The sequence below is a fragment of the Anabrus simplex genome, chromosome 14 (assembly GCF_040414725.1).
Source record: "Anabrus simplex isolate iqAnaSimp1 chromosome 14, ASM4041472v1, whole genome shotgun sequence".
In the NCBI taxonomy this organism is placed as follows: Eukaryota; Metazoa; Arthropoda; class Insecta; order Orthoptera; family Tettigoniidae; genus Anabrus; species Anabrus simplex.
The window spans coordinates 5,499,829-5,526,907 of NC_090278.1; the positions used below are offsets into that span (position 1 = coordinate 5,499,829).

The 27,079-nt window shown below is 39.8% G+C and overlaps 1 protein-coding gene across 1 annotated transcript in view; it reads left to right on the forward strand.

Moving 5' to 3' along the window:
• The first annotated feature begins 541 nt into the window (after window positions 1–541).
• The window catches only part of RpLP0 (ribosomal protein LP0), a 75,365-nt gene continuing 48,827 nt past the window's right edge, over window positions 542–27,079 (forward strand). The window contains exons 1-2 of the mRNA XM_067157623.2: window positions 542–596; window positions 821–915. Of these exons, the coding sequence (XP_067013724.1) occupies window positions 862–915 (54 nt within the window). The 5' untranslated portion in view covers window positions 542–596; window positions 821–861. The remainder of the gene's footprint in view (window positions 597–820; window positions 916–27,079) is intronic.

Consider the following 27,079-nt stretch of genomic DNA (forward strand, 5'->3'; position numbering starts at 1 on the left):
GTGGGTCTACCATTACAATGAAAATTCCCTAACTCAGTCTTCATAAGAGAAAAGATGTTTGGTGTCTTCCCCGTCGCGTTTCTAGGGTAACATTAAGAGCTGTGCAATTTAATACACTCTTGCTCACAACGTGTACACTAGAATTCCAAATGCACTGTAGAACGGGTACATCAGCTAGTATTCTAGAAAGGTAAGGATAAAGAGCCTTCAATGTCCAATGAACAGTCACTAAAAACGCAAGGGGTATTTCTTTCTTTTAAATTTACTTTTTCTCTTTATTTTGAAACAATTCCCTGTAAGTTGAATTAGGTCCAACTTGAAGATATCGTGAAGGTCGTGTAAGCGAATTATATCCAGTTACTTTGGTTCGCTCTTTCAATATTGTTCATGATTTCTGTAAGGCTGAGAAAGTGAGCAAATAGGTTATAAAGTTGAGCAACAGGGTCATTTCCGAATATCAGAAAGAGAAACTTTCTCTACGACTGTTGGTAGTTATCCTGGATGCTACGGTGAAATTGTTTACTCTTTGCTTCCTACCTTTACCTCGTGGTGTTGAACGTTCTTTGAAGTTCATTGCGTCCTGTGGTTTTGCTAGGGTAGGTTGTGTTTGTGTATTGTGGTTATGGTTTAATATATCTCTCTTCATCGTTTGTACCACGAGATTTATTTTATCGTTTATCTGCATTTTTAGATTTTGAAGAATAGCTTTTAAAGTTTAATTATATGGTAACTCTGTACTGAATCGAGTTTGAAATATTTCGGCTGACGTTATACCATGCGTCATGTTTTGTATTGTACATTTGCAATTTCTTCTTTTCAGTCCTTAAACTCTCTCTCTGGAGGAATCCTTACACGCACACGATGGGTAGGGAGGACAAAGCCACCTGGAAGTCCAACTATTTCACGAAATTGATTGTAAGTACTTGTATGGAACTGAGTGTGTCCATGTTTGCGTATGCAGTAGTGCCTTATTGTTACTGCAGTTTTATTTTCGTGCTAACTTAATCGTACTTTGTCATGTTGGTTTGAGGTAATTGCTGATGTAGAAAAATTTTTTGGTAGGCCTGGTACAGTAAACTTGCTTATGTGAAATCTGGCAACGTCGATTATTTGCCTTAACAGTTCGAAATGTTGCCGAAATTGCTTTGCGTTCGTGTCATTTCCTTTACTTGCATTATGAAAACACTGTCTTTTTTGTCGAGAACCATGAATTTGTATCGTTTGATGCTGGGAAATCCAAACCAACGAAATTACGTTCGGTAGTAGGTCAGTGCTAAACAACCATGTGGTTACTACAATGTGGGCAATCTTTAGGGGCCCTTCTAATTTAGTCATTGCTTCAGTCTTGCAGAGGCATCCCTTGTCACTTTTCTTTCTTTTCTTTCCTACCGTGGTATAATTAGGTTCGTAGGCCCAGGGAGTCTGGATTATGTATCTTCATGACCCATTTGAGTGGCTGGTTAGGTTCTGATACTTCAGAAAGCTGTAGGCCTATATCACGAAACTGTTCCACTCTTTCCTCCTGTGCTAGGTTTTCGGTTATTGCTTTGGTACCCTTCCTACAAAAGATAGGCTAGAGATCCAGCATGGCATGCCTTGTACGACCTAACAAGCTTTCCTATGTCAGCTTATTATACCATCGCCCTCTACTATGACTGCGCTAATACGCCTTCTCATTCTCCCAGTGTCACATGTAAACAAGCGAACACGGCGTAGTTACCAGTTCAGGCGCTTGGAGCGCTGGGAAGCTGGCATTAGTCTGCTTGGCGAGACATGCTGGGTGATCATTGCTAAGAGTGCTGGTGTAATTTGAACCTGTGTTTACCTTATATGGATTGTTTCTTTGGTCGTGAACCGTCTTAATGTGTATGTACATAATATTGTTTTCTGCTGTGTGCCTTAATCTAAGATGGAAAAGCAGGTCGGGAAGTGGGAATTTCCTCTCAACGAGCAAGGACATAAATGGCTAAATGTTATTTCAAGAAAGGATTTCTCTTTGAATTTCAATTCGACATAATCGAAACGATATGTTTGCCACGTCGAATAAATCCACACTTTCACGCTACGTAGGAGATATAAACTGCAAGACTGGAATAGCACCCTTTTAGTAAAGGAGCGCTTCTTAACAGAAAGTCGGTGTCTAAATGAAGCAGAGGTTGTGATTGTTGGTAGTCCATCGAACAGCAAATGTTATATGACAAGAAACTCGACAATTTCTTTCAACAGAGAGATGCTTCATTCCATGTTGAGCGAATAAAAACTACTCGAGATGACTGTCATGCAAGCCAAAGTAGAAATTGAATGACCCTAGTCAATGACCTTTTCTGTTTTATAATTTCTGCTGTGACTACAAAATAAAGGTTTTCAACAGTGCTAATGGACTTGATTTATAAAAGGGATTAAAACAGCAGACTACGAAAAAAGGAAAGAAGGAAAAATGTCCAATCCCTCGTCATTTCACTGCTTGTGAGTTGGCAACGATCCTTATTCAATAGTTAATGGATATTAGGCCCCTTTACTACAAGCATCATCATCAGACTTTTGCTACACGTGAGCGTTGTGAAGTTCATTGCACTTCTCCACTGTAAAACTCTATGTACTTCTGTATTTTTCACCTGACAGTAACTTTCCCACAGCAAGTGTTTTCACTGTTGATGGAAATTATGAGACAATTCAGGCTGGACGAGTGTCCAGAAATCACTTATGGTTCAGAAGAAAAATTGCCATCACAGGGGGAAGGATGCTTCAAGAAAAAACGTACAATGAAAAGTAGCTGATGGATACAAAACAAGCTTGCATAAGAGAATGTTTTATCACAGAACAAGAAAAGTGCACATTTTATTGTGTAATATGATATACTTGAAATTAGATTAGATAACTGACAGGAAGGGCAAAGGAAGTGTTACTATCGAGAATTGACTCAAAAATTTTCGTCGGGGTGTGGGGGGGGGGGGGTGGAGGAGTGGAGATTACTGATAACCAACTTCAGAGGTTGGCACCTCTGCAGATCGTGAAGAGGACTATCGAATGAAAACATTTGATAGTTTTCATTCGGTTTGAAATTGGTTATAAAGTAGGAATGTACGTTTTGTACTGCAGTAGTAGGTAGTACTAGGGTAGAATGATAGAAAGGGGTACGCAAGGATTATTACATAATGTTACTTTAAATGCTGCTATTCTCACCTGAAGATGATTGTGGAAGAGGAAGTAGCGATTAAAAGCAATGTTATGATATAAAACATTTGATCAAATGAAAAACCGCACATTTTCTCACTTTTAACTACTAGTACTTTGGTGCCGATCTAACAGTCCTAAGTTCCAGAGCTGGAATTATCAGGCTGCAGACAGCCGTAAACACTCCTTTGCCTTTATTCCGTGAAATAGCCTATGCACACTGCTCATTCCAGTCGGTGCCTCAGAGTAGGGATTGAATAGCTTGAATGCTATGATGAACCAGTGTATGTACCAGTAGTACCAGAAAGTTTATGAACCAGAGAAATGGCATGCTTAAGAAGTAAGTTATCTAACTCCCCAGCTACTTCCCGCCAATATTCAGGCAGACTGTTACTCTCGGTACGACCGGGTGAGTTGGCTGTGTGGTTAGGGGCACACAGCTGTGAGCTTGCATCCGTGAGATAGTGGATTCGAACCCCACTGTCGGCAGCCCTGAAGACAGTACTCCATGGTTTCCCATTTTCACACCAAACAAATGTTGGGACTGTACCTTAATTAAGGCCAAGGCCGCTATCCTTCACACCCCTAGCCCTTTCCTATCCCATTGATGCCATAAGCATACCTGCCAACTTTCCCGATTCAGGCGGGAGACTCCCGATTTTCGACAGTTTTTCCCGCCTCCCGAATATTCTATCTTTTCTCCCGATTTTTTGGTGAACTTCAAACATTTGTTTTCAAATCCCTCCATTTCAGCTTTTTTACGTCAGTGGCCGGAAGTCCTTCGCTCAATGGCCGCAAATACAGTAGAGACAATACACGACACTTACGGATTTCGCCTTGCTAAAATGGGAGACAATTCGACGGTGGCGCTCCTAGTGACTTGACCTGAACAAATCGCGCTAAATTCAAATATCAATGGAAATGTATATACGGAAATGGATAAATAAATTACGTCTAGAAAGAAAGTGGTATTGAGATATTAACTTCGAAGTTGCTAAAGCAATTCTGGATAAATGAATGAAGAATTATTTAAAAGGTTATTATTCAAAGACTGAAATTAGACATATAAACAAGGTGTGAAATGGACTGCTGTGAAATGGCTTGATCTTTCATTTATGCATTACTTTTTTAGCTTTAGCATACCTGCCTGAAATCTTACGGTTGGATTTGTCTGTTTTCCTCATTTAAAAACAATGTATCATCATATTAAGACATTTGTCAATAAAAATATCGGCACATTCCTTACACATATGATGCAATGAATTAACATTTAATAGCTGGACAATTTTCCTCTTAACATGAAGCCTACTAACAGAAAGAAAATCTATAAAATCCCGGCTTTAATCTGAGAAGAGGGATAAAAGAAAGAAAAGTTTGAAAATGTTGTCGATAGTGATGCTTTGAGGAATATTTACGTACAATTAGAGTAAAAATGTAACATACCCTTGGCTGTACAGTCGAGGACTTTTAAAGTCGCTGGCCTGGAAATGATCTGAACAGATCTTATAATTCTTATACAAGCGTAACGTCCCTTCTTTCTTGTACACTTTATCCAAATCGCTTCTGTGACATTTCAAAACCCACAGATCACACCTACAACAACACATCGGTATTGAAGGTTAACTGCTGCACTATACAATAAAATATGCGTATTATATTTTAAGCCCGTTAAAACATGGGTCGAGCAGGTCAGAAGATTATGAAGTACTATAAAAATCTCTGTCACTGGAAGAATATATATGCAAACACAATATTACTTACATGTTATTGTCACGAGGGAACCTGAAGAACGAGCGCGCATTTTTCTCTACTTCGTAATTACTGCAGCCAAACACAGCACATACCTTTCCCCTCATGTTGACAGGAGATATCAAGGAATGGCACACGCTACTATTTAATTATGTCAACTCACTGAAAACGCATAATTAACACCAAAAACTTCACACAAAAATGCACGTGCTCTTATGACAGAATCAGTACCGTTCAGGTCTATCCGCTAGAGTGTGCTCCAATAGCTGTCCCTCGATATCTCGCTCAGTGTCGTGTATTGTCTCTACTGTATTTGATGGCCGCTTTCAAACGAAATATCGAAGTTTATTAATGTGCGCGAATGTGCGATGTTTATTGAAACCTGTATATCGCGACGCGCATATCGATTGTCAATCTCTCGTTCTCGCGTGCTATGTTCGTGTTCGTTCACGTCAGTCTAGTCGATTCCATCCTCTTTGGTCGATTCTAGAGACTAGTCGCTTTCTTAGTAATATAGTGACATAATTTCAATGATAACGACGGGTGACTTCTAGAGATTTTAGAAGCCATTTGGAGACAATTGTGACTAATTTTAATTTATCTCAATATAAATAAAATGTTTTGTCTGTACATTGCTCAGAATTTAAAAAGAATGATATTTCCGTACCGGTCATGGCCATATTAACGAGGAGAAATAAGTTTTAATTTTCCGTAATTTCTGTCTGTCTGTCTGTACGTGCGCAGGCTCATCACGAGAAAACGGCTGAAGAGAATTTAATGAAAATCGGTATATAACGTCGGGGAATAAGTTGCTACAATCTAGGCCATAAATAATGTTATTCGCGCTGAGTGAAATGGTAGTTTAGGGGAAGGCCTAAAATTTAATTCTCAAATATTTATGTTATTATTGGCCCTAATGATAAATACTACATAACTAAAGTTATATATTATTAAATTTCCTATCATTTATGTCTTATACATTTTTACCGTACCGGCTGTAATAACATATTCATGAATTTAGATTTTTTTATTTTATTATTATTATTATTATTATTATTTTGCTAAGTCCATATCAGCGCCGATGTACGAGAAAATGGGTGAACAGAATTGTATGTAAAGTCAGGGAATAAGGAACTACAGTCTATGCTATAAATAATTTTATTCACTCTGTTCGAAATGGTAGTTTAGGGGAAGGTGCCAAATATTTTTTAAAAATTACCTATCTTAGTGGTCATATTGAAAAATACTACATAACAAAAGTTACAGAGAATGCAATTTCCGATTATTTGTCTTATTCAGTTTTGCAAGAGACACTTCTCATGATTGATTCGTATAACTTACACTTCTCAGGTACATTTTTTGCCCCTTGTTAAGGGCATCATCAACCTTTAGGTGCCCTTAAGTTCATATGTCTGAAACATTATCTATTCATACATGGATTAATGTGTAACATACTTTTCATTGTAATCCATATATGAATAGATAATGTTTCAGACATTTGACCTTAAGGTTACCTACAGGCTGATGATGCCGTTAACAAGGGCCGAAACATGTCCCTGAGAAGTGTATATGGTATTATGTAGATTTCATCCACGAAGCACGTGGCTTATATTGAATAGGTGGTAATAATAGAATAAATTATTTTTGTGATAATTTGCTTGTTCAGTTTTACTGTTCTGACGACAATAATATTGGTGGTGATGGTGATTAAATTTTGAAGATTATAATAATGAAGAAAGTCATGAAGGAACGATCGCTTGAATAGTACCACAAGAGGGAGTCATGAAAGAAAGGACGACTCACTTTACATTAGATGCTCTAATATCACAGATTCAGAAGAAAACTAAATGTGAAGGCCTCCAATATAGAAAGCTCATAAAATTGATCAACAATAGCATTACATTGACCATTGTTTGTTGTGATGTGCTTTGTGTATTCTGCTGCCATTTATCTACGATAGACGGGATTACTGCTGGGTTTCAAGTATAACAGCCTGCCTGAATACTGGCGGGAAGAAGCTGGGGAGTGGGGAGTTAGATCTCTCTTCTTTAGCATGCCATTCTTCTGGTTCATAAATTTTCTAATACTACTGGTACGTTACACACTGGATCATCATAGTATTCCAGCTATTCGATCCCTACTCGGAGGTAGTGATTTGAATGAGCAGTGTGCTGCACACTTAAACAGAATAATTGCACAAGAGTGTTTGCGGCTGTCTGCAGCCTGGTCATTCTAACTCTGAAACTTTGAACTGTTAGATTGACACTGTAGTACCTTTCGCAAAAATTGAGAAAATATACTGTTTTCATTTTATCGAATATTTCGTATGAAATCATAGCTTTTAATCACGACATTCATACTGGCGTCGTAATGAGATGTTGACTTCAGTCGGGAAAACTATAAGGACAGTCTTCCTGAGAATTCCGTAGTGAAGCACGGGTACATCAGCTAGTTATTTGATCCAGATAGCATTGCGCTTCGCATAATTGCGCGGGTGCTTGATGCAATATATTAATCTATGCACTTGCTAAGTAATGGCATCTAAGTGCATGACTGATTCACACATCTGGAGCATGAGTTCATACTATTTTCGGTAGGCTTATCAAAGACCGATCATCCCACTCACGCACTTCCTGTGAGGGAATAGAGATATGTAATTTTTAGCCTTGTGGCCTCGTATAGCAACAGTCGGGCTTTGAGACAATAAGTGTTATAAATATATCGTAGTACTGTGTTGCGCAAGACATGTAGAATAAGCAGTTTTGACCAATTGTATCTCCTGATTTTTCCTGATTTAAAAATCAAAATCTCCTGATTTTTGGTTTTGTAAAGTTGGCAGGTATGCATAAGACCTATCTGTGTCGGTGCGAAGTAAGGCAAATTAAAAGAAAAGACTCGGTACGCAGCAGTAATCCTATCTATCGGAGATGAGTGGCAACAGAACACAAAAGCACATCACAACGGTCAGCGTAATGTTACTGTTGATAAATTTTATGAGCTTTCTGTATTATAGGCCTTCACATTTAATTTTCTTCCGACTGATATTAGGGCGTCCTGTAAAATTATTTATAGCGTAGTCTGTAGTTCCTTATTCCCCGACTTTACATATAGATTTTCATTAAATCCTGTTTACCCCATTTTCTCGTGATTGGCGTTGATATGGACTTAGTAACAAAAATCCGAATTCATGAATATCTCTGATTATAGCCAGTACGGTAACAATGTGTAAGACATAAATGGTCGGAAATTTAATACTGGTACTATATAACTTTAGTTACATAGTATTTATCGATACGACCACTAATAACATTATACGGACGTGAAACGAATGTACATTGTACGTGGAATTGCGTTTAGAGAAGGAATGTAGACCTAGGGCTGCCCCGCCGCCGCTTCAAAACGGTATAAGGAAGGGAACACAATGCAAATAGGCTGCATAAACGCAATGCAAACAGCCGGCATACCTATGATATACATTTACCCGCGGCTTCGACCCCGCTGCAGTACATGGCACGTGCACACAGTACCAAGAATAGGAAGTAGTGTGTTCTAACGGTACTCACCGATTAATACAGACGGTGCTTTTGGTATCCATTGCCCGTACGGCCGGCCATTCGTCTACGAAGCCAGCTAGCATACTTTAATACAACAGCACTTACGAGGTTCGTTCCATCGCATGTTGATACGCAATACAACAATGCACATAAACGCAGATGGAATGTACGCATCATACGTTACGGAGTCACATACACGATACCGCACAATGGTTATACAGTATATGAGCCATTACGGAAATAAATATCCGAAACGTGATTTGACAGTAATGGCACAAGTTTCACGACCATGTGGTAATGGCGACTGCTGCTCCAGCTTATCACCGCCCCTCCACCTTCGATCGAGGCGTACCAACCTAAGGAACGTAACCACTTGGTGATAAGCGGACATGACGTCACGGATTATGGAACGGCGGCCTGTTTCAATAGCATGAAGTAGAAGGAAATACATTCACACAATATAATAAGCAACGTACTCACCTTATTGAGGGTAGCACTCTGCGATGTGGCACAAAATCGCAGGAAAGGCTGTTGATGGGTCCCTACAATACGTTTCGCGCCACATGAATTCATTAGTATGCTGGGGAAGGAGAGGACTGCTAAAAAAAAACACGATATAAGTCGCACACTACACATTGCCAAAGGAAAGGATCCATGTATTATGGTACAATGCCGGTACTTACACCTCGTTGCTGGCAGAACCGCTTAAAACGGCTCCAGTATCCTTCAGCCGCATTGGTGCAGGTCCCATCCTCCGGATTACGGTACCCATCCCTATGACAAACAGTCCTGTGGTCGTTTCCCAGAGAACCCAGAACTCGATAAGCTGCCCATTCATCCGTATAAATTGAGCCGGGAAGTACGGAATCAGGGTACATCGGTTCCTAGCGACGTGCCGAATTACGCCTCGCTTCAGCACGGTGTCATAGATTCAGAGTACCCATTTTGCCGGTACAATACGACCTCGTCCATACTTCCCGCGTGTAACTACAGACTCGTCAACCTGCACGGCGACATTGGGCCCATGAAAACGGTACCCATCGACATTCTGGATAATCTTCCATGAGGCGATATCGCGGAAGAAAGTGAAATACTGAACCACAGTACGCTTTCTAATACCGGGTTGCACCGTAGCCACGCCAACAGTAGAGCCAGTAGCCCAAAGGCACATTAATTGCAGAATATTCCGCATCGAAAGGTGGGTTTTCGCAAAGAATGTACCTTCAGCTAAAGACTTCGTCTTCATACGCTTCCTGCAGCGAAGGATATAGCCGTTAATTCACTCTTCTTCCCCAACACACGCGACACCCTACAGCGAGGACATTTCCCAGCCTTCTTCAAGAGACCTTGCCTCTGGAGGTCTAAAACGATCTCATCGCTTTGCTGTTCAAGAAAACCCACGAAAATTAATATCATGCAAATTGTCGTGTCCACAAACCTCCAAACTAGGTGTCTAATCACAGCCTGTAACTTACCGCAAGGTATGTTAACACTAGGATTACCAAACATTCTTCCTACCTACTTTTACCGAAGCGGTCATTTTGACCCATAGTGGCACGTATTCGTTTCTTGAGGATATTGGTGCCAGAAAAAGGTTCGAATTGAGTATAAAAACATCATAGACCATAATTTAATTATTATCATGCATGACTTGTAAACACTATTATGAATAAATAAATAAACAAATAAGTACACTAGTAAGAAAAAAATGTTCTTCTTACACACTTTAGTTTACATTATATACTGTACGTATCTGCATGAATGTCACTTTCTGCTTTTCAACTTATTTGTCGCACTGTGCACACACACTTTGCTTGGTCACCTTTGAAGTGAACTTAACCACAGACCAGTTTCATACAGATTGCACACCTTTCAATTGTCTTGTTCTCTCTGCACACTTCTTCCGTGATTCATGAAAAACTCAGCAAGACGCAATACTACGTGTTCACTTGGGGTCTGATCGGTGGGTCGCGTTTCATCTTTTCCAAGATAGGGAAAACCGTTTACAACATACTTGGCTTCCACATCGACAGCCAAACAAAATTTCATACCAAACTTTTCTTGTTTATTGGCCGTATATTGCATAAATTGGCATCTAGCTTTCGATGGAAAGAGCTGTTCTTCCCCGGTAATGTCCCCACTTGGTCTGAAGCAAATAGTAAAATTATATATATAAATTTGTCCCGCACAACGGATACAAGCTCCAATTTATCAATTTTCAGGTGATCCCTGCTGGTAGATTTTTCATCGAATCGAAGAAACCTCGTGATATCCAGGAAAAGATTTTGTGTCACAGTTTGGGAGAAAATTCCAGGACCCCACTTCTGTTGACGACAGATCGAGAACGTTCGTGTCAGCTCCATAAGTTCCGCGTGCATATAAATACCAATGACAGCGTCCAATTCTTCTAAAGAAAGTTTCTGTTCAGGATTGTTCAGAACTTTGCGGGCTCCAACCTCAGTATATCATTTGATGTGGCGCAGCTTGGATTTGTCAAGAAAAAGACAAGCTGTAGCGGCACAAGTTCCTTCAATGTGACGTTTTTCATGTCCTTTGGGATCTCGGATTTCCCTCAGTATAGTTTACTGTCCTCGACGGCCTGGTAGGCTTTGTAGATCAACAAGAGTCCGCACAGTTCCATCCAAAGCGACTTCTTCCTCGCCGACCGTCATGTGTTGACCACGCCGATATGTTGACTCATCACAGCGTATGCTCGGCCTTCTGTAGTTGATATTGTGCTCCTTGCTAGTAATTTCATTATCTTCCTTAGTGTGTCCTTCACCGGAAAAGTATAATACCAAACTTATTTACACTGTTCACTGAATTACGTAAATAAAAATGACTAACTTCAAATAGGCTTACCTTTGTCATCAGCTGCTTTGCAAGTGTGCGTGCGTTGCCATTTGGCGGAGAGTTCCCTAACCCTTGAGGTCGAAGGCTGCTGTGTGATTTCATGTGCACATGGAAATTCTGCAGGCTCGACGGAACTAGAATCACTATCCGAACTATTTCCGTTTGTCAAGTTATACACGTCTTCGCAATTATCCAGGTCTAAATCCGTCCCAGCTTCATCGCTTGATTGTGATGGTGAAATTATATGCTTATGCTTCACAATTTCGGCATTCATTTGCAAACTACGCGAGAACATGTTTCTTCGGGGTAATTACAAACAATCGGGAAATCTAGTTTGAATGTTTGTAACGATTGAATACGACAATTGACTGCTCGTTACGATTGCACACCTTTCATTACTGAACAAATACTGACTATATTTTCCCGTCAGTGTATTTGTATCATTGTTTGAAAAGAGCCAACAGCTGTCTCACTGCAGCAAAGCAGAAAGTTATATTCGATACTATGGTAATAAAGTACACTGTAACAGCTTGTTAGAATGATACCCCGTTCTAAATTAATGCCACAAAATGTCTTATGGGGTAGCTACTGCAATACCGGTCAAAATGACCGCCCGGTAAAAGTAGGTATATGACCTCATAGCGCTAACTAGAAAGGAGTTACGGGTTTTTGAAGCTATATGCCGAAAAGTACACTTAATATCAATAAAAGCCACCAAAGGGTTTGTATGTTCTAAACACATAACGAGAGTGATAGAGAAAATAAAACTGGAAACGGTCATTTTGACCGCTTCGGTAAACCTAGTGTTAAAAGCTGGGATAATGTCCTGCACTCGTGGATTTCCATTTTGGAACTATCATAATTCGGGCACATTTGACAGACAGCAAGTGCCTGAACCCCCCCTCCACCCCCTTCCCCTTCAACCCCTAATAGTGCTACTTACCTGTTGATTGGCAAAGAACGTACATCATATGATTAAGTGCACACAAATGTGCATAGTTCGACAAAAAAAGAATGAAATATTATTGCTATTAATACTTAGTTTTGCGTATTCACTTATGGTTTTTGTTCGCTTTGTACACAGTTCGATGTGGTAACGATCACACGTTTTGTTTCCCGATTAGTTTTACCTAAACTATTCACCGGTTTTATACGCCTTGATTTGCATGTATTACCGATGTAAATGGTCCGTTATTGGACATTATTGGGAATCGACATCTATATCGATTGATTTGCATGTGGTTCAGTATTCCGTTATGTGCCATGGATATGTACATATTTCGATGAACTAACGCACAGCGGGACCGCACGTGTTACGCCCCCTCGTTCTGGCGTGGAAGTGTTGGCGGCCCTGTCTGACGTCACATCCTTACAGGTGTCCTACATGAGTTGTCTATAGCAGAACTAGGGGGTGTTGTGACGTCATACTTATGACGTCACGATCATCTTTCTGGTCCATAGTGAAATGTTTAATAATTAAATCAGGCGCGCATGTGCAGTAACGAAAATTTGCAGGCAATAAGGCAGGTAATAGTACAAAACCCTAGTATTATCGCACCTCTACTCCTTCCTTGTAACCTAATGAACATATTTCATAGCATATGACGGCGCCTACGAGTGAACTGGAGATAGCTGGCTTGTTTACCGTAACCTAACAAATATTTGACAATTCCATTTTAGGTCTTCCACTAAACTATCATTTGTCTCAGCGTGAATACTATTATTTATGGTCTAGATTGTAGCGTCATATTCCCCGACTTCACCTACCAATTTTCGTTAAGATACGACCACTAACATAAATATTTGAGAATTAAATTTTAGGCCTTCCCCTACACTACCATTTCAGTCAGCGTGAATAAAATTAATTATGGCCTAGATGTAGCGACTTATTCTCAGACTTTGTATACGGATTTTCATTAAATTCTCTTCAGCCATTTTCTCGTGATGCGTGTACATACAGACAGAAATTACGGAAAAGTAAAAAGTGCATTTCCTTGTTACTGTGGACACGACTGATACAGAAATACCATCCTTTTTAAATTCTGAGCAATGTACAGACAAAACTCTTACTTTTTATATATATAGAAGTACTGTTTTAGATGCCTTACTCCATTGCTTATAATGGTGATTGGTTCACGTATGGAAGAGGATGACCTCATTGACACCTAGGATGAGGCCGAGATCATGTTACCAACCATTGCAGAAGACAAAATTATGAAGCGGTCCCGGGAACTTTAGAAGGGTCATGGCGCGAGAAATAAAGGTCATTTATTAGCTTTAACGTATTACCTTTGGGGCCACACTCCCTTCGAGAGGTTCTTTTCTATCGCCGCGGCGCATACTGTCTGCACAGCAAGGAAAAAAGTATAGCCATATGTAAACAACCAAGACCTACTCCAGTACTCAGACCACAGTACAGAAAAAACATGACTGCCGTACCGGGCCAAAGCTGACATGGCGACGAATAACCTAATAATAGTCGTAAGAAATTTGTAGATATGAACATTAAAACAATAATACTTGTAAAGAAATTTGTAGTACGAAAATGTTTATCCATGGTTATCAAACTCGCAATATTTGAAACATAAAATAAGTGGTAATTTTCATTACGCTTTATCTATGAGAGTATGTCACATAGAGCAGACTTTGAAAGCTTTACAACAAACAACAAGTTTAAGTAAGACTTCATTTAACCCTCTTAGTGCCAGACCGATTTAGAGGATTTTGCAGGTTCTCGCTCTCTGGGCTACATACTTCACAAATATCACTATGACTTGAAATTTTTAGTAGTAGATGGTAAAAAGAAGACATTCTTGCTGCCGAACTAAATTATAATACTGAAGTGCTCTTGGGTATTTTGAAGAAAAAATTCCGAACAATTTTAGAACACCAAAAATTAAAAATCAGAAAATTCAACTCGCTGCTAAATATTGATGACTTCTTTGAAATGTCCTATTTCAGATGAATAAACATGTTAAATTTCACATTTTTGTCTCGAGTACTTTAAGAGTTATTTACAATGTTTCTACACGACACAGGAAAAAATATTTGCAAAATCACACGCCTCCTTGATTGCATGTTCTCTGCCACTAACAGTCGTGGTTTGCGATGCACAACCCATGGAGTCCTTTACCACAGTTTTGACATGCTGTACGGGATCTTTGGAGAGGGCCCCCATCTTTCCTACTGCAAACTGCTCAAACTTTTTCTTTTCGTCCGGGCAGTTTCCGGATTCCTTTCTCAGTAGAAGGTACAGATACTGATGGTGCGGATTGACAAGAATTTCCATTTTTCTCCATCCACCCCTCTTTTTCAACATATTCAATTATAGAGGATGTGAACTTGAGACGAGTCGTCTTGTTACTGGTAGTGTTTTCCCTATATAACAAATATACATTCAGGACCATCCCTGCAAGAAAAGTTACTTTTTTCCAGTATTTGAGTGTTCGTCTCTCATCAAGGTAAGTATTAATCATCATGCTCAGTAACAGAAACTTCCGGGTTCAAATTGGCAATAGTATGAGCTCACTGAGGAATCTTAATAATGGTCTCCCATAAGGTTCTGTGCTGGCTCCCCTTTTGTTCTGCTTATATATAGCAGATATGCCAGAGACTACATCTAGGAAGTTTGGGTACGCAGATGACTGGGCCCTTGCTGTTAGCCATAGACTTCGAAGTTACCGAGGTTATTCTAACCAGAGACCTATCTGCTATGGGACGATACTTTCGTGACTGGAGGTTACAGCCAAGCGCAGCAAAGACAGTAGTTGCTTCGTTCCATCTCAACTTTAAAGCGAATAGAGAACTGAAAGTTCACTTTGATGGCAGATTACTCTCACATACCAAGTATCCAAAATTTCTAGGAGTCATTCTAGATAGGACTCTTAATTCCAAAGAACATCTTAGCAGAACTGCCGCCAAACTCAGAACCAGAAATAATATCCTGTAGAAACTGTGCGGCACTACGTGGGACTTCTGCCCTTGGACTAGTTTATCCCGTGGCTGAATATTGTGCTCCAATCTGGATAAAACGCGCTTATGTTAAGCTTGTTGATACTCAGCTCAACCAAACCATGCGTTTAATATCAGGGACAATCAGATGTACTCCAACATACTGGCTTCCATCATTAAGTCACATACCACCTCCATCCGTGAGAAGAGAACAAGCACTTATCAAGGTGTACAATAATATGTGCAACAATTCTTCTCTTCCTGTACATCTTGACCAACCTGTTATTAACAGGAAGATACTTCGCTCTCGCCACCCTCCATTGAATACTGCAAGGAAGCTTGCTGAAAGTAATTTCAACATGATTGACAGCTGGAAGCAATTATGGAAGACCTCTGCAACACCAGAACAAGCTATGCCATGCATCACATCTAAGCCACCAGGTTTTGAGCTCTCCAGAAAAATTTGGTGTACTCTAAACCGAATCAGAACTAATTGTGGTAGATGTGCAGACTCCCTTTATAAATGGAAGAAAATTCCATCTCCCGAGTGTAGTTGTGGTGCTGAAAGACAAACTGGTCATCGTATTATCCAAGAATGCCCTCTATCAGCCTTCTCAGGAGATTCAGCAGAGTTCCTGATGGCTACTCAAAACGGTGTTATGTTAGAGATACCAATCTGACATTTTGACTTAATGTGTTCAGACGTGAAAATAATTTTAAAATACTTTTATTGTGATGTGATTGTGAACCATACGATAAATAAATAATAAATAGTGGTTTTACTTTTTCATTCTCTTGTCGGTGTCTTGCCATTCGTTTTGTTTTATTTGCAGCGATGGCATCAGTTGACAACAATAAAACTGGTTTTGTTTTAGATTGCTTTACCCTGAACCCACTAATCAAAACCCCGTTGCTTCTGTAGTGTTTGGCCTCTCCAACATTGTACTTTCCCGCTAAAGCACTTGGAATGCCTTTCCTTTTCTTACGAAGTGTTCCTGTAATGTAGGTCGACTTCAAAAAGATAGCATGCCAGGGGTATACCCGTAAAAAAGTTGTTTGTAAAGACATGGTATCCCATCATCATATAGTTGCCCAAAATTAGTAATTTTGTCACGACAATATGTCCAAGACCATATTTCGGCAAACGTTCAGAACAGGTTACATTTTCCAGCCCATGCATCTTGGCGCGATTGCACTGTCATTTGTTTCTCTCTCGCTCGCGTCTCTCGAAGGGCTTGATCGTGCGCTGGACAGAGCTGCCAACTGTTCATATAAAGAACTGGTCGTAGTGCAGCGGTGCTACTTATGAATTTACGAATCTCGTGACAAAGCCATTGGTCTGGATTGGTTAGGCCATTGGCCTGGATCAAGCAAAGGGGGTCTGGGGGCTTAAGCCCCCAGGTTAGAAGCCGCAAAGTGGCCCTAGGCCTCTAGTATCCTGTGTGACAAAGTCATTGGTCTGGATTGGTTAGACTATTGGTCAGTGACAAGTCATTGGTCTGGATCAAGCAAAGGGGGCCTGGGAGCGTCCAGATTAGAAGCCGCGAAGCCGGTTTATGGCGTACAGCTTCATCCATCGAGTTCATTCCTAAATTAGCCTTTATCTCCTCATTCCGAGTACCATCCTGCCACTGTTCCCACCTGTTTGTACCAGCAATCATTCTTGCTACTTTCATGTCTGTTACTTCCAACTTATGAATAAGATATCCTGAGTCCACCCAGCTTTCGCTCCCGTAAAGCAAAGTTGGTCTGAAAACAGACCGATGTAAAGATAGTTTCGTCTGGGAGCTGACTTCCTTCTTACAGAATACTGCTGATCGCAACTGCAAGCTCACTGCATTAGCTTTACTACACCTTGATTCAATCTCACTATATTACACAACCTAAACACTTGAAATTATTGACCTGTTCTAGCTTTGTATCACCAATCTGACATTCAATTCTGTTGAATTTCTTACCTACTGACATCAATTTAGTCTTCAAGAGGCTAATTTTCATACCATACTCATTGCACCTATTTTCAAGTTCCAAGATATTAGACTGCAGGCTTTCGGCACAGTCTGCCATTAAGACCAAGTCGTCAGCATCGGCCAAACTGCTTGCTACATTTCCACCTAACTGAATCCCTCCCTGCCATTTTATACCTTTCAGCAGACGATCCATGTAAACTACGAACAGCAAAGGTGAAAGATTGCAGCCTTGTCTAACCCCTGTAAGTACCCTGAACCAAGAACTCATTCTACCATCAATTCTCACTGAAGCCCAATTGTCAACATAAATGCCTTTGATTGATTTTAATAATCTACCTTTAATTCCATAGTCCCTCAGTATGGCGAACATATTTTCCCTCGGTACCCTGTCATATGCTTTCTCTAGATCTACGAAACATAAACACAACTGCCTATTCCTCTCGTTGCATTTTTCAATTACCTGGCGCATACTGAAAATCTGATCCTGACAGCCTCTCTGTGGTCTGAAATCACACTGGTTTTCATCCAACTTCCTCTCAACGACTGATCGCACCCTCCCTTCCAAGATGCCAGTGAATACTTTGCCTGGTATATTAATCAATGAGATACCTCGATAGTTGTTGCAATCCTTCCTGTTCCCTTGCTTATAGATAGGTGCAATTACTGCTTTTGTCCAATCCGAAGGTACCTTACCAACACTCCACGCTAATTTTACTACTCTATGAAGCCATTTCATCCCTGCATTCCCACTATACTTCACCATTTCAGGTCTGATTTCACCTATTCCTGCTGCTTTATGACAATGGAGTTTATTTACTATCCTTTCCACTTCCTCAAGCATAATTTCACCAACATCATTTTCCTCCTCCCCATGAGCTTGGCTGTTTGCGACACCACCATGATGATTTCCTTTTACATTGAGAAGATGTTCAAAATATTCCCTCCACCTGTCCAGTGATTCCCTGGGATCTATTATGAGTTCACCTGAATTACTCAAAACACTGTTCATTTCCTTTTTCCCCTCCCTTCCTAAGATTCTTTATTACTGTCCAGAAAGGTTTTCCTGCTGCTTGACCTAGCCTTTCCAGGTTATTACCAAAATCTTCCCATGACTGCTTTTTGGATTCAACTACTATTTGTTTCGCTCTGTTTCTTTCATCTACGTACAAAGCCCTGTCTGCCTCAGCCCTTGTTTGGAGCCATTTCTGATAAGCCTTCTTACGTTTACAAGCTGCTCTCACTTCATCATTCCACCAAGATGTTCGCCTTTTCCCATCTTTACACACAGTTGTTCCTAGGCATTCCCTTGCTGTTTCTACTACAGCATCCCTGTATGCCACCCATTCACTTTCTATATCCTGAACCTGTTCGAAACTTCTCACTAATCATATCCATGTACTTCTGTCTAATTTCCTCGTCCTGGAGATTTTCTACCCTTATTCGTTTGCAGACAGATTTCACTAATAATACTTTAATAATTAGTAGAACTTCAAAAACCTAAATATTACATGCTACCCTCAATAGAATTGTATTCTACAACAGTAAAAACACATCACACAAATGGTTGCAATACAGAACCTGTATGATGAGCATACTCCAGATGGTAAGAATTTAGAGCCTAATTTATTTTTCAAATTTTACACATACTCCATCGCAGATTTTAATGTCACTTGTGTGTAGATGGCCAGCCAGGGACAAAACTAGTCCCTAGTTTAGTCATGCAGTTCAAATATGTTGCATATTATAGCATTGAAAAGGTGGACCATTACGGCATTAATCATCGTCATCTTCCAAGTATTGGGCCATGTGACCCGTTACAGTCTTGCATTTTACTTTTTGCAAGACTTGAAAGCAATCAAATGTCCTTCCGACGGGTTGCTAGCCTGAAGGAAGTAAGACCATTGGTGGAGCTGCCACCTCTCAGCTAATGGACTAGCTGAAATCGCAGCATTTCCTCCATAATGGATGTAACGGTTATACTGCCGTGACTCTGTCTAAAGATTTGAAGACCAATTGGGTAGCCTATTGATTTTGAACCTCGTATATCAAACCTCGTGAAAGCTTGGCATAAATCGTTCATAACTCGACAAACTTCCCTTCTTAGGCTTATTGGTAATAATTAGCAGACAAGTACAGGAAATAAAAATAAACAAAATGAGCTTCATACATCTGATGATAGCACCTCAATCGAAAGTGGTGTCACTAAAAATCAGTTGAGCCAACCCCGTGTATTGGTGTCTAGCTCCAGGTAGCTACCTAGTGCTTACACGCAGGTGATAAGCATGCAAGCCAAAATACTGATTTACTCTCCCAGGTAGCTGCCATCTGGTTTGCCAGCATGTGGTTGAACCAGACCTCTTTGTGATAACGATAAAAAAATCTCCCTCAGCGTGGAATACACAGTTTAGGAATGCCTTTTAACATGTAGGGGTTGGGGGGGCAGGGGAGAAAGCAAGAGGGGGGGCTGTTCATTGCCAAGGCAGAATGTCAAGAAATAGTGCACCATTTTCCATACATCCGGAGTGAAGAGCCACTGCCATTGACTGAAATTGATTGAATGTGCCATAACTCCTAGAATTAAACATTTCATTATCAACTAATGTAGTCTAGTTCCTATTTCTCCATGTGGAACCAAGGTCACACAGGGAAGCTCTTCATTATGTCCTGCAGCCAGGTCCTTTTACTTCATCCCATTTTTTCTCAGTTCCAATTGGTTCCTCTCCTAGTGTTCCTAGGTATTCCACACTTCTTCCTCCGGATTCCATACTAGCCTGTACTAGACTTTTACCAAGATGCTGCAATAAAACAAAGGTAATTATTATTCATAGTATTCTGAGCAATGGCAGTTGGCTATGACTGATTTGTACGACGTAGCTTTTGCTATTGAGTTTTATTTGTACTGTTTGAATTACTGTAGAGAATATACTGTAGAACCCCTTTTTAACGAATAGGCTATATACAAAGGTAATCCCAAAAATAAGGTCTATTTTTTTATAGATACATAGACCTTTTTAGTTCTACAGTGGTTTATATCATTTTAGAGCTTGAACATTTAGCTATTTTTCTACAAAATCACCATTTCGGTCGATACATTTTTGTAGACGCTGTGACAGTTTTTGTGTGCTCATATACCAGCTCACCACCATGCTGTTCAGGAAGTTGTGAACCTCATCTTTCACCCCGTCAGTGCTGAATCGCTTTCCAGCCAACTTTCAACTTAGGGGGCAAGTGATAGTCACTGGGCGCCAAGTCGGGACTGTAGGGTGGGTGGGTGATGTTCCACTGAAACTGTTGCAGGAGAGCAACGGTTTGCTGGGCGACATGCGGGTGAGCGTTGTCATGGAGAATGTTTACGCCCTTGTTCGACATTCCTCTTCTCCGGTTCTGAATTGCCTGTTTGAGTTTTTTCAGGGCCTCACAGTGCCTGTCGGCGTTAATTGTAGTCCCAGCGGGCATAAAGTCGACCAACAATACCCCTTTTCGATCTCGGGTTTGCTTGAATTTCTGCGGCTATGGCGAAGAGGGATACCGCCACTGACGTGATTGTTGCTGCAATCTCTGCACTACTTACGAATGTTTTTGACATTCATGCACGTCTCACTTCCGTCAATTGGCGATGGATTTCAATCAGTTCGGTACCTTTTACGTTAAAAAAAAAACGAATAACTTTGCACTTGGCGATAACATCCAACGGGAGCTCCATTCTGAACGGCTGCCAAGACTGAGTGCCTCAGCGTGGCTTGCGCATGTTCATATACGTGCATGGGAAACACTTCGCAATATTGTGACCCTACAGCCACACAAACAGAGTTCTGTATTTATACAAAAATAGGAGACCTTATTTTTGGGATTACCCTCGTATCGCGAGAAATATTACATATATGTCTTTAACTAATGGAATGTCAAGAAATAATATATGAAGGTGTTAATACTAAAAACTCAAATTAACTCGAGTATAACAGAAAATATGTACAAAACAGAAGACGTAACAAATTCCTTAGTGGACCATTGGGAGCACAACCTGCAGCAAGAAAAAGAGAAATAGGTATTACTGACTTGCAGTTTTAAGTTGAACAGAGACCTAACATGATTTTAAGGAGATTTGTGAAAAATAGAGCATGAGAACCATGAGAATAAGCATATTGACCTTCATTTTCTGAAATAGTCCAGGACAGTAGTTGGCTTCCTCTTGCCTAGATGTCTCATGGAAAGAAGTTTTCTCTCAGTTTGGTTGACACTGTTGATGAGATCTTCATCAATGTTGGAAGAAGGAGAAGTACCGGTGGACAATATCCAGTCCCTCCCCTGCTGTCCCAAAAGTTGGTTCTGCTGGATTCTTTTCTTCTTCCTCTTCAGTACTTTGTCGTTTTGCATCGTCACTGAGTTCTCCAACATCCATCCTGTCTTTTTGCATCGTCACTAAGTTCTCCAACATCCATCTGTGGTGCTGAGGTTAGGATATCATATCAAGTAACAAATTCTTCTAATGTTGTGGCACTAGTCTTTTGATACAACCCCGCAATCTTGCCTAATTTCATCAGTAGTATCATCTTCATTAAAAACTTCTGAAATGGCACTAACACCTGCATGGCCAAAGCAGTTTTGATTAGTGTCTGTTGTGACTAGTTGCCATGCTGCTACAAACATGCATGGCTTGGAGTGTATTCAATTTCATTTCCTCATTTCTTTCGGGGAAAGAAATAGCTCTTTGAACCAAGGCCTTCCTGTACTTCCCTTTCTCAGAATAATGCCAAGGTCCAAAGGTTGCAGGTGACTAGTGCAGTTGGCAGGGAAGAAAACCACTTGGATATTCTGCAGGAAAGATGTATGTGAAGGATGAACTGGACATCAATCACCAGCACCATCTTCCTTCCTGATGATCCTATCTTAGCATTCAAATTTGTAAAAATTTTAGAAATATCTCCTAGGTCAGGGATGGCGAACCTATGCCACGCGTGTCACTGGGTGACACGCGAACACGATTTCGGTGGCACACCACACGCATATTAACGTTTGTATGCACGTCTTGTTCTATAGACTATACATACCTCATGCATCATATATTCATAATGTTTCAGGTTTAAAAAAATAAGTACCGAAAATCTAATTTCAAGTTCCATTCAGACGTGCACTATGGCAACACTGATAGAGATAAATGTCAGATGCATTCGCTCACCCACATCAGTCAATTGCTGAAGTTTGGCTTGTGTTAGCATAAGTGTTTATCGTTTTGAATTCCGTAAGAAAAATAGTTGCTAGGAGATTATCCCTATTTTGAGATTAGGAAAAACTATCGCACTTTATTTCAAAGCCTGATATTGCACACTTGAGTGATATCAAGGTCAATTTTTTTGAGTGGCAGTTTAGAAATGGAGCTGACTGAATTTCAAGATACCAGTCATGGGTGAACAAATTCTTACAGCTTAGTAAAGCATTGGTGAAAATCGAGTGTGCTTTTGATGGTGAATACTCTCTCCAGAAACCGGAGAACTTAATACTTGAACAGTGGAACAGCCTCGGCCATGAAGAAACTTGCTACAGCGCTACTTTCCCATACACCTGCGAGCTACCATTTTCTACAATGAACGTTGTGAACAGTTAGAAACCATCTTGGTTCAGACCTAAGTGCTTCTTGCTTGTTACTGAAGACAAGAAGTTATGAACCTAACATAAATGTCATCGCTACTAAGATTCAGCAACAAGTTTCACACTAAAGTTGAGTGATATTTCACTGAAAGTCCTTTGGCAATACTAGTCATCTTGATAATACTTAATGACGAAGTGTGTTACAATGGTCACTTAATATACTTTTTTTCAAAATAATGTTAGGTATTCTTAAATCGTACACATTTAAACATGTATATTTGTGGTATTGGCAAAATACGACCACGGAACATGAAATTAAATGAAATATTTTACAATATATATGTAATAACATATTATAGAACATAACTTGGAATTAGGGATGGAAGTCGGGGAAAGGGGTGGTCGCGGGTTGTAACCATTCGAAAGGAAAATAAGTGGCACAGTAGACATGTTAAAAATTAAATAACTGGAAAGGAGGTTCAACCTATTCAATACTCAAAAGAAAGAAACGTAGCAATCACATTTCTATTTAAATGGGACCGGTTTCGACCTTAATCTAGGTCATCATCAGCCATAAAAAACATGTAAAATGTTTATGAATGTTGGAGGTCAGTTTCACTCTCTGTTAGGCACAAAGACACAACACCACATTCTGTCCTGCACAAAGTCACAACACTACCAATCAACATGCGAAGATCAAAAAGGCTTGAATTCGCATACGAACAGATCTGTAGTAGAAAGCCGCCAGCTCCCGGTGACCAGCGCGGCACACTCAAGGTCACGCGCTGCGGCCAAACACCAAAGTAGAGTGGAGAACGTTTCAAAGGTCCAGAACCTGTCACGGCTGCGGGAAGCCAAGTACGTATATAAAAATATACGACGCCAATTAGTACAACCGAATGAGCACCCGTACTCCAGTTAAGTTCTTGTTAAACAGTTGACTTGAGAAAACAATTGTAGAGAGAAGAAAAAAATGTAGTAAAAAGCGCAATATCGGAAAACAAATGAAAACTTATATGCACAGTGCGCTATTTTTAAAAAGAAAAAATTTTTAGGTTATGATTGAAGTAGTTTAAGTTGGCGCAAGACAAAAATTTTTTGAAAGAGGAGAATAAATTAAACGAGGAAGAGTGATAGTGAAATAAGAGAAAGAATAAAAGAAATTGAAGTTAGATGGTAATGAGGAAAGATAAGATAGGGAAATGAAGGAGGGGTAGTTTAAGGTGGGTTAGGAGGGTGGGTTATTGGAGGTAGAAAATGTGGGTGGGAACTATGTAAGACATGGAAAATAGAATTGGGGTTTTGGAATTTGGAATTTTTGAGAAGAAGAATTAGGAAGTCAAAAAGGATATTGGGTTTTTCAGAAATGTCGTTTAAATTGAAATTAGGGTTGAAGTACTGGTCAAGGTGGATAAAGCAATTTTCAGTAATGTTTAAGAGGGGGCCTTTGTTAATGATTTTAAGTATGTTTATGTCATTGTCAATACTGGTGAAACTATGTTTGGAGTCTTGTATGTGCTGTCCTATGGCAGAGAATCTGTTGTATTTAATGGCGTTGACATGTTCAGAGTACCTGATATTGAAGTTGCGGCCAGTTTGTCCGACGTAGGAGGAACTGCAGTTGTTGCATTTAAATCTGTATACACCAGATTTAGAAAAAGCATTAGACTTATTTAGAGATTTAGAGTTGTGTAAGATATCAAGACTTCTATTGTTAGTTCTAAAAGAAATTTTCATATTATGTTTTTTAAAGATATTAGTTATTTTATAAGCATCCTGAGTAAAAGTGAAGGTGGAAAAAGCAGTTGGTTTTATTGTGTCTTTAGATAAAGTGGTTTTTGGACGGTGTTTGAATTTGTTGATGATGCGGTTAATGAAGGAGCTGTTAAAGCCATTAAATTTAGCAATGTTGCGGATGGTGTTTAATTCATTATTTAAATCTTTTTTGGACATAGGGGTGTTGAAGGCACGAAAAATTAAGCTGTTATAAGTAGCACGTTTATGAGCTTGGGGGTGCGAAGAATCTTGTCTTATTGTAGTTGCTGTTTGGGTTGGTTTTCTGAAAATTTTGTAAGATAAAGAAGAAGGATGTCTAGTAATAGTTAGGTCTAGAAAATTAAGAGTTTGGTTGTGTTCTGATTCGAGGGTGAATTTAATGTTAGTCTAAGTTGTTGAGATGAAGAAGTGTAGAGGCTGCGTTGGTTGATTCGTCATTTAATATTACGAATGTGTCGTCGACATATCTCGCCCAAAAGAGGATGTTGGAGAAATTATTATTATTATTAATTCTTGTGTTTTCTAAGAAGTCGAGGTAAATTTCAGCAAGAATGCCAGAAGCAGGTGAGCCCATAGCCAAGCCATCTTGTTGATAAATGGTGTTGTCAAAGGTAAAATAATTATTGTTGAGAACTAATTTTAAAATAGACATGAAGTCTTGAATTTCAAGTTTACTTAGGTTACTGAATTTGTTTAGGTTGTTGTTTATAATGGGGAATAATTTTGGAATTGGAATACTAGGGTACATGTTGACAATGTCAAAAGAATGGAGAGAAAAATTAGGTTGGATTTCAAAATTTTTTAATTTGTTGATTAGATCAGAAGTGTTTTTGATAGATTTGTTGGATAAAATCGATAATTTTTTAGTAAAAATGTTTGGATGAATTTAGAAGTGTTGTATAGGGGACTGGGTCTGTAATTGATAATTGGACGGATAGGAATGTTAGTTTTGTGAATTTTAGGGAGGGCTTTGGCAGTGGGTTGTCCAGGGTTCATGTTTTTTAGTTTAGTTTTTTCTTGATCTGTGAGGAGAAAGGAAACGTTTTTTAAAGTATGTTTGAGTAGGCGTTGGATTTTTGTGGTTGGGTCTTTTTTTATTATAGAAAAAGAAGGGTCACTGAAAAAGTTTTTGGTTTTATCTAAGTAGTCAGTTTTATCCAGTAGACAGTTGAGAATAATAAATCAGACTTAAAATGGCACACCAGTTGGAAAAGGTTCGCCATCCCTGTCCTAGGTCATCCACGCACTTTTGTTAAAATCATATATAGCCTACATGGGAGTGTATGGGTGTTCTTGAAGCATCTTGGATTCTTAAATTTTCCAATTAGTGGGGGCAATTTTTCACTCCCGTCACTGTTAAAACAACAGCTCTGTCAGTCTTTCTTTCTTTTTTTAATTTTTCGCCTCCGTGGCATTTTTCTCCGGGAACAGCATTTGTCTTGGATGGGAGCAAATTGTTAAACACTCCTGTTTCATCACCATTAAAATTATCCTTAGCATCATATCCTTCAAGAAGTCGAGTTAACATTCTTTTTCCAGTACACAACTGTATCATTAACTTCCGCACTCTCGCCGCACATGTTTTGGAACCAAAGATTGTGCCGCTTTTTTTAAAACGATCAAACTACCCATTAGAAGCATGCAAATCTACCAAACCCAGTGGGAGTGTTATTGCTCCCTTTTCCCACGAACCATTCCATTAAACTGTTTTCAAGTTCCTTGTGCGGCAAAGAACGAATATTCTTCTGTATTTTTTCCCCAGAACCGCACTCCACTTACGTGGTCAGAATTGCTTCAGTTTCATGATACCAAAACAGCGTAGAGGGTGCCAAGCCATATTTTTTTGCCATCTGTGACAAAGGTACTTGGGTATCCCTTCCAACATCACTAATGATGTCGATCTTTTGTTGAAGTCAGGTTCTTACGCTTAGCAGCCATAATGAACGAAGTCCGCCGTAACTCCCGGTACAACAGACACAAATGTAACTTGTAGCACAACTTGCAACACAGTAACAAAAACAGTGAAGCTGCAGATATTCTTCAGTCTGCGCCCTCCGTGTGATTCCTAAGCAGCGATTGGTGCTGCGAGACTGAAATAGCCAGCCAGCCAAACAGCGCTGCAGCTATAGGTTAAGGCAGCTGACCTCACTGGAGATATAACTATTGAACTATCGTTAGTGAAGATTCTCCTTTTTCAGATTCTAACTTTTTAATCTTCTGAAATATATCTTACACTCTAAATCACGTTAAATTTCCAAGAGACCTTTCACCTAAATGTTTATATTTCGTGAAGTTACTTGTGTCTTGCGGCATGTACACTTACGTCAGTCATGCCTCTAGGTCGTACGGCTACTCTTGCTGGTAACCGCACTTCGCTCCCATACACCCGTCATTCCAGTACGGCCTACAGTTCAGTGGACATGACTAACCAACAGCATCTAGCATGACAGTGACTGCTGCTTGCCG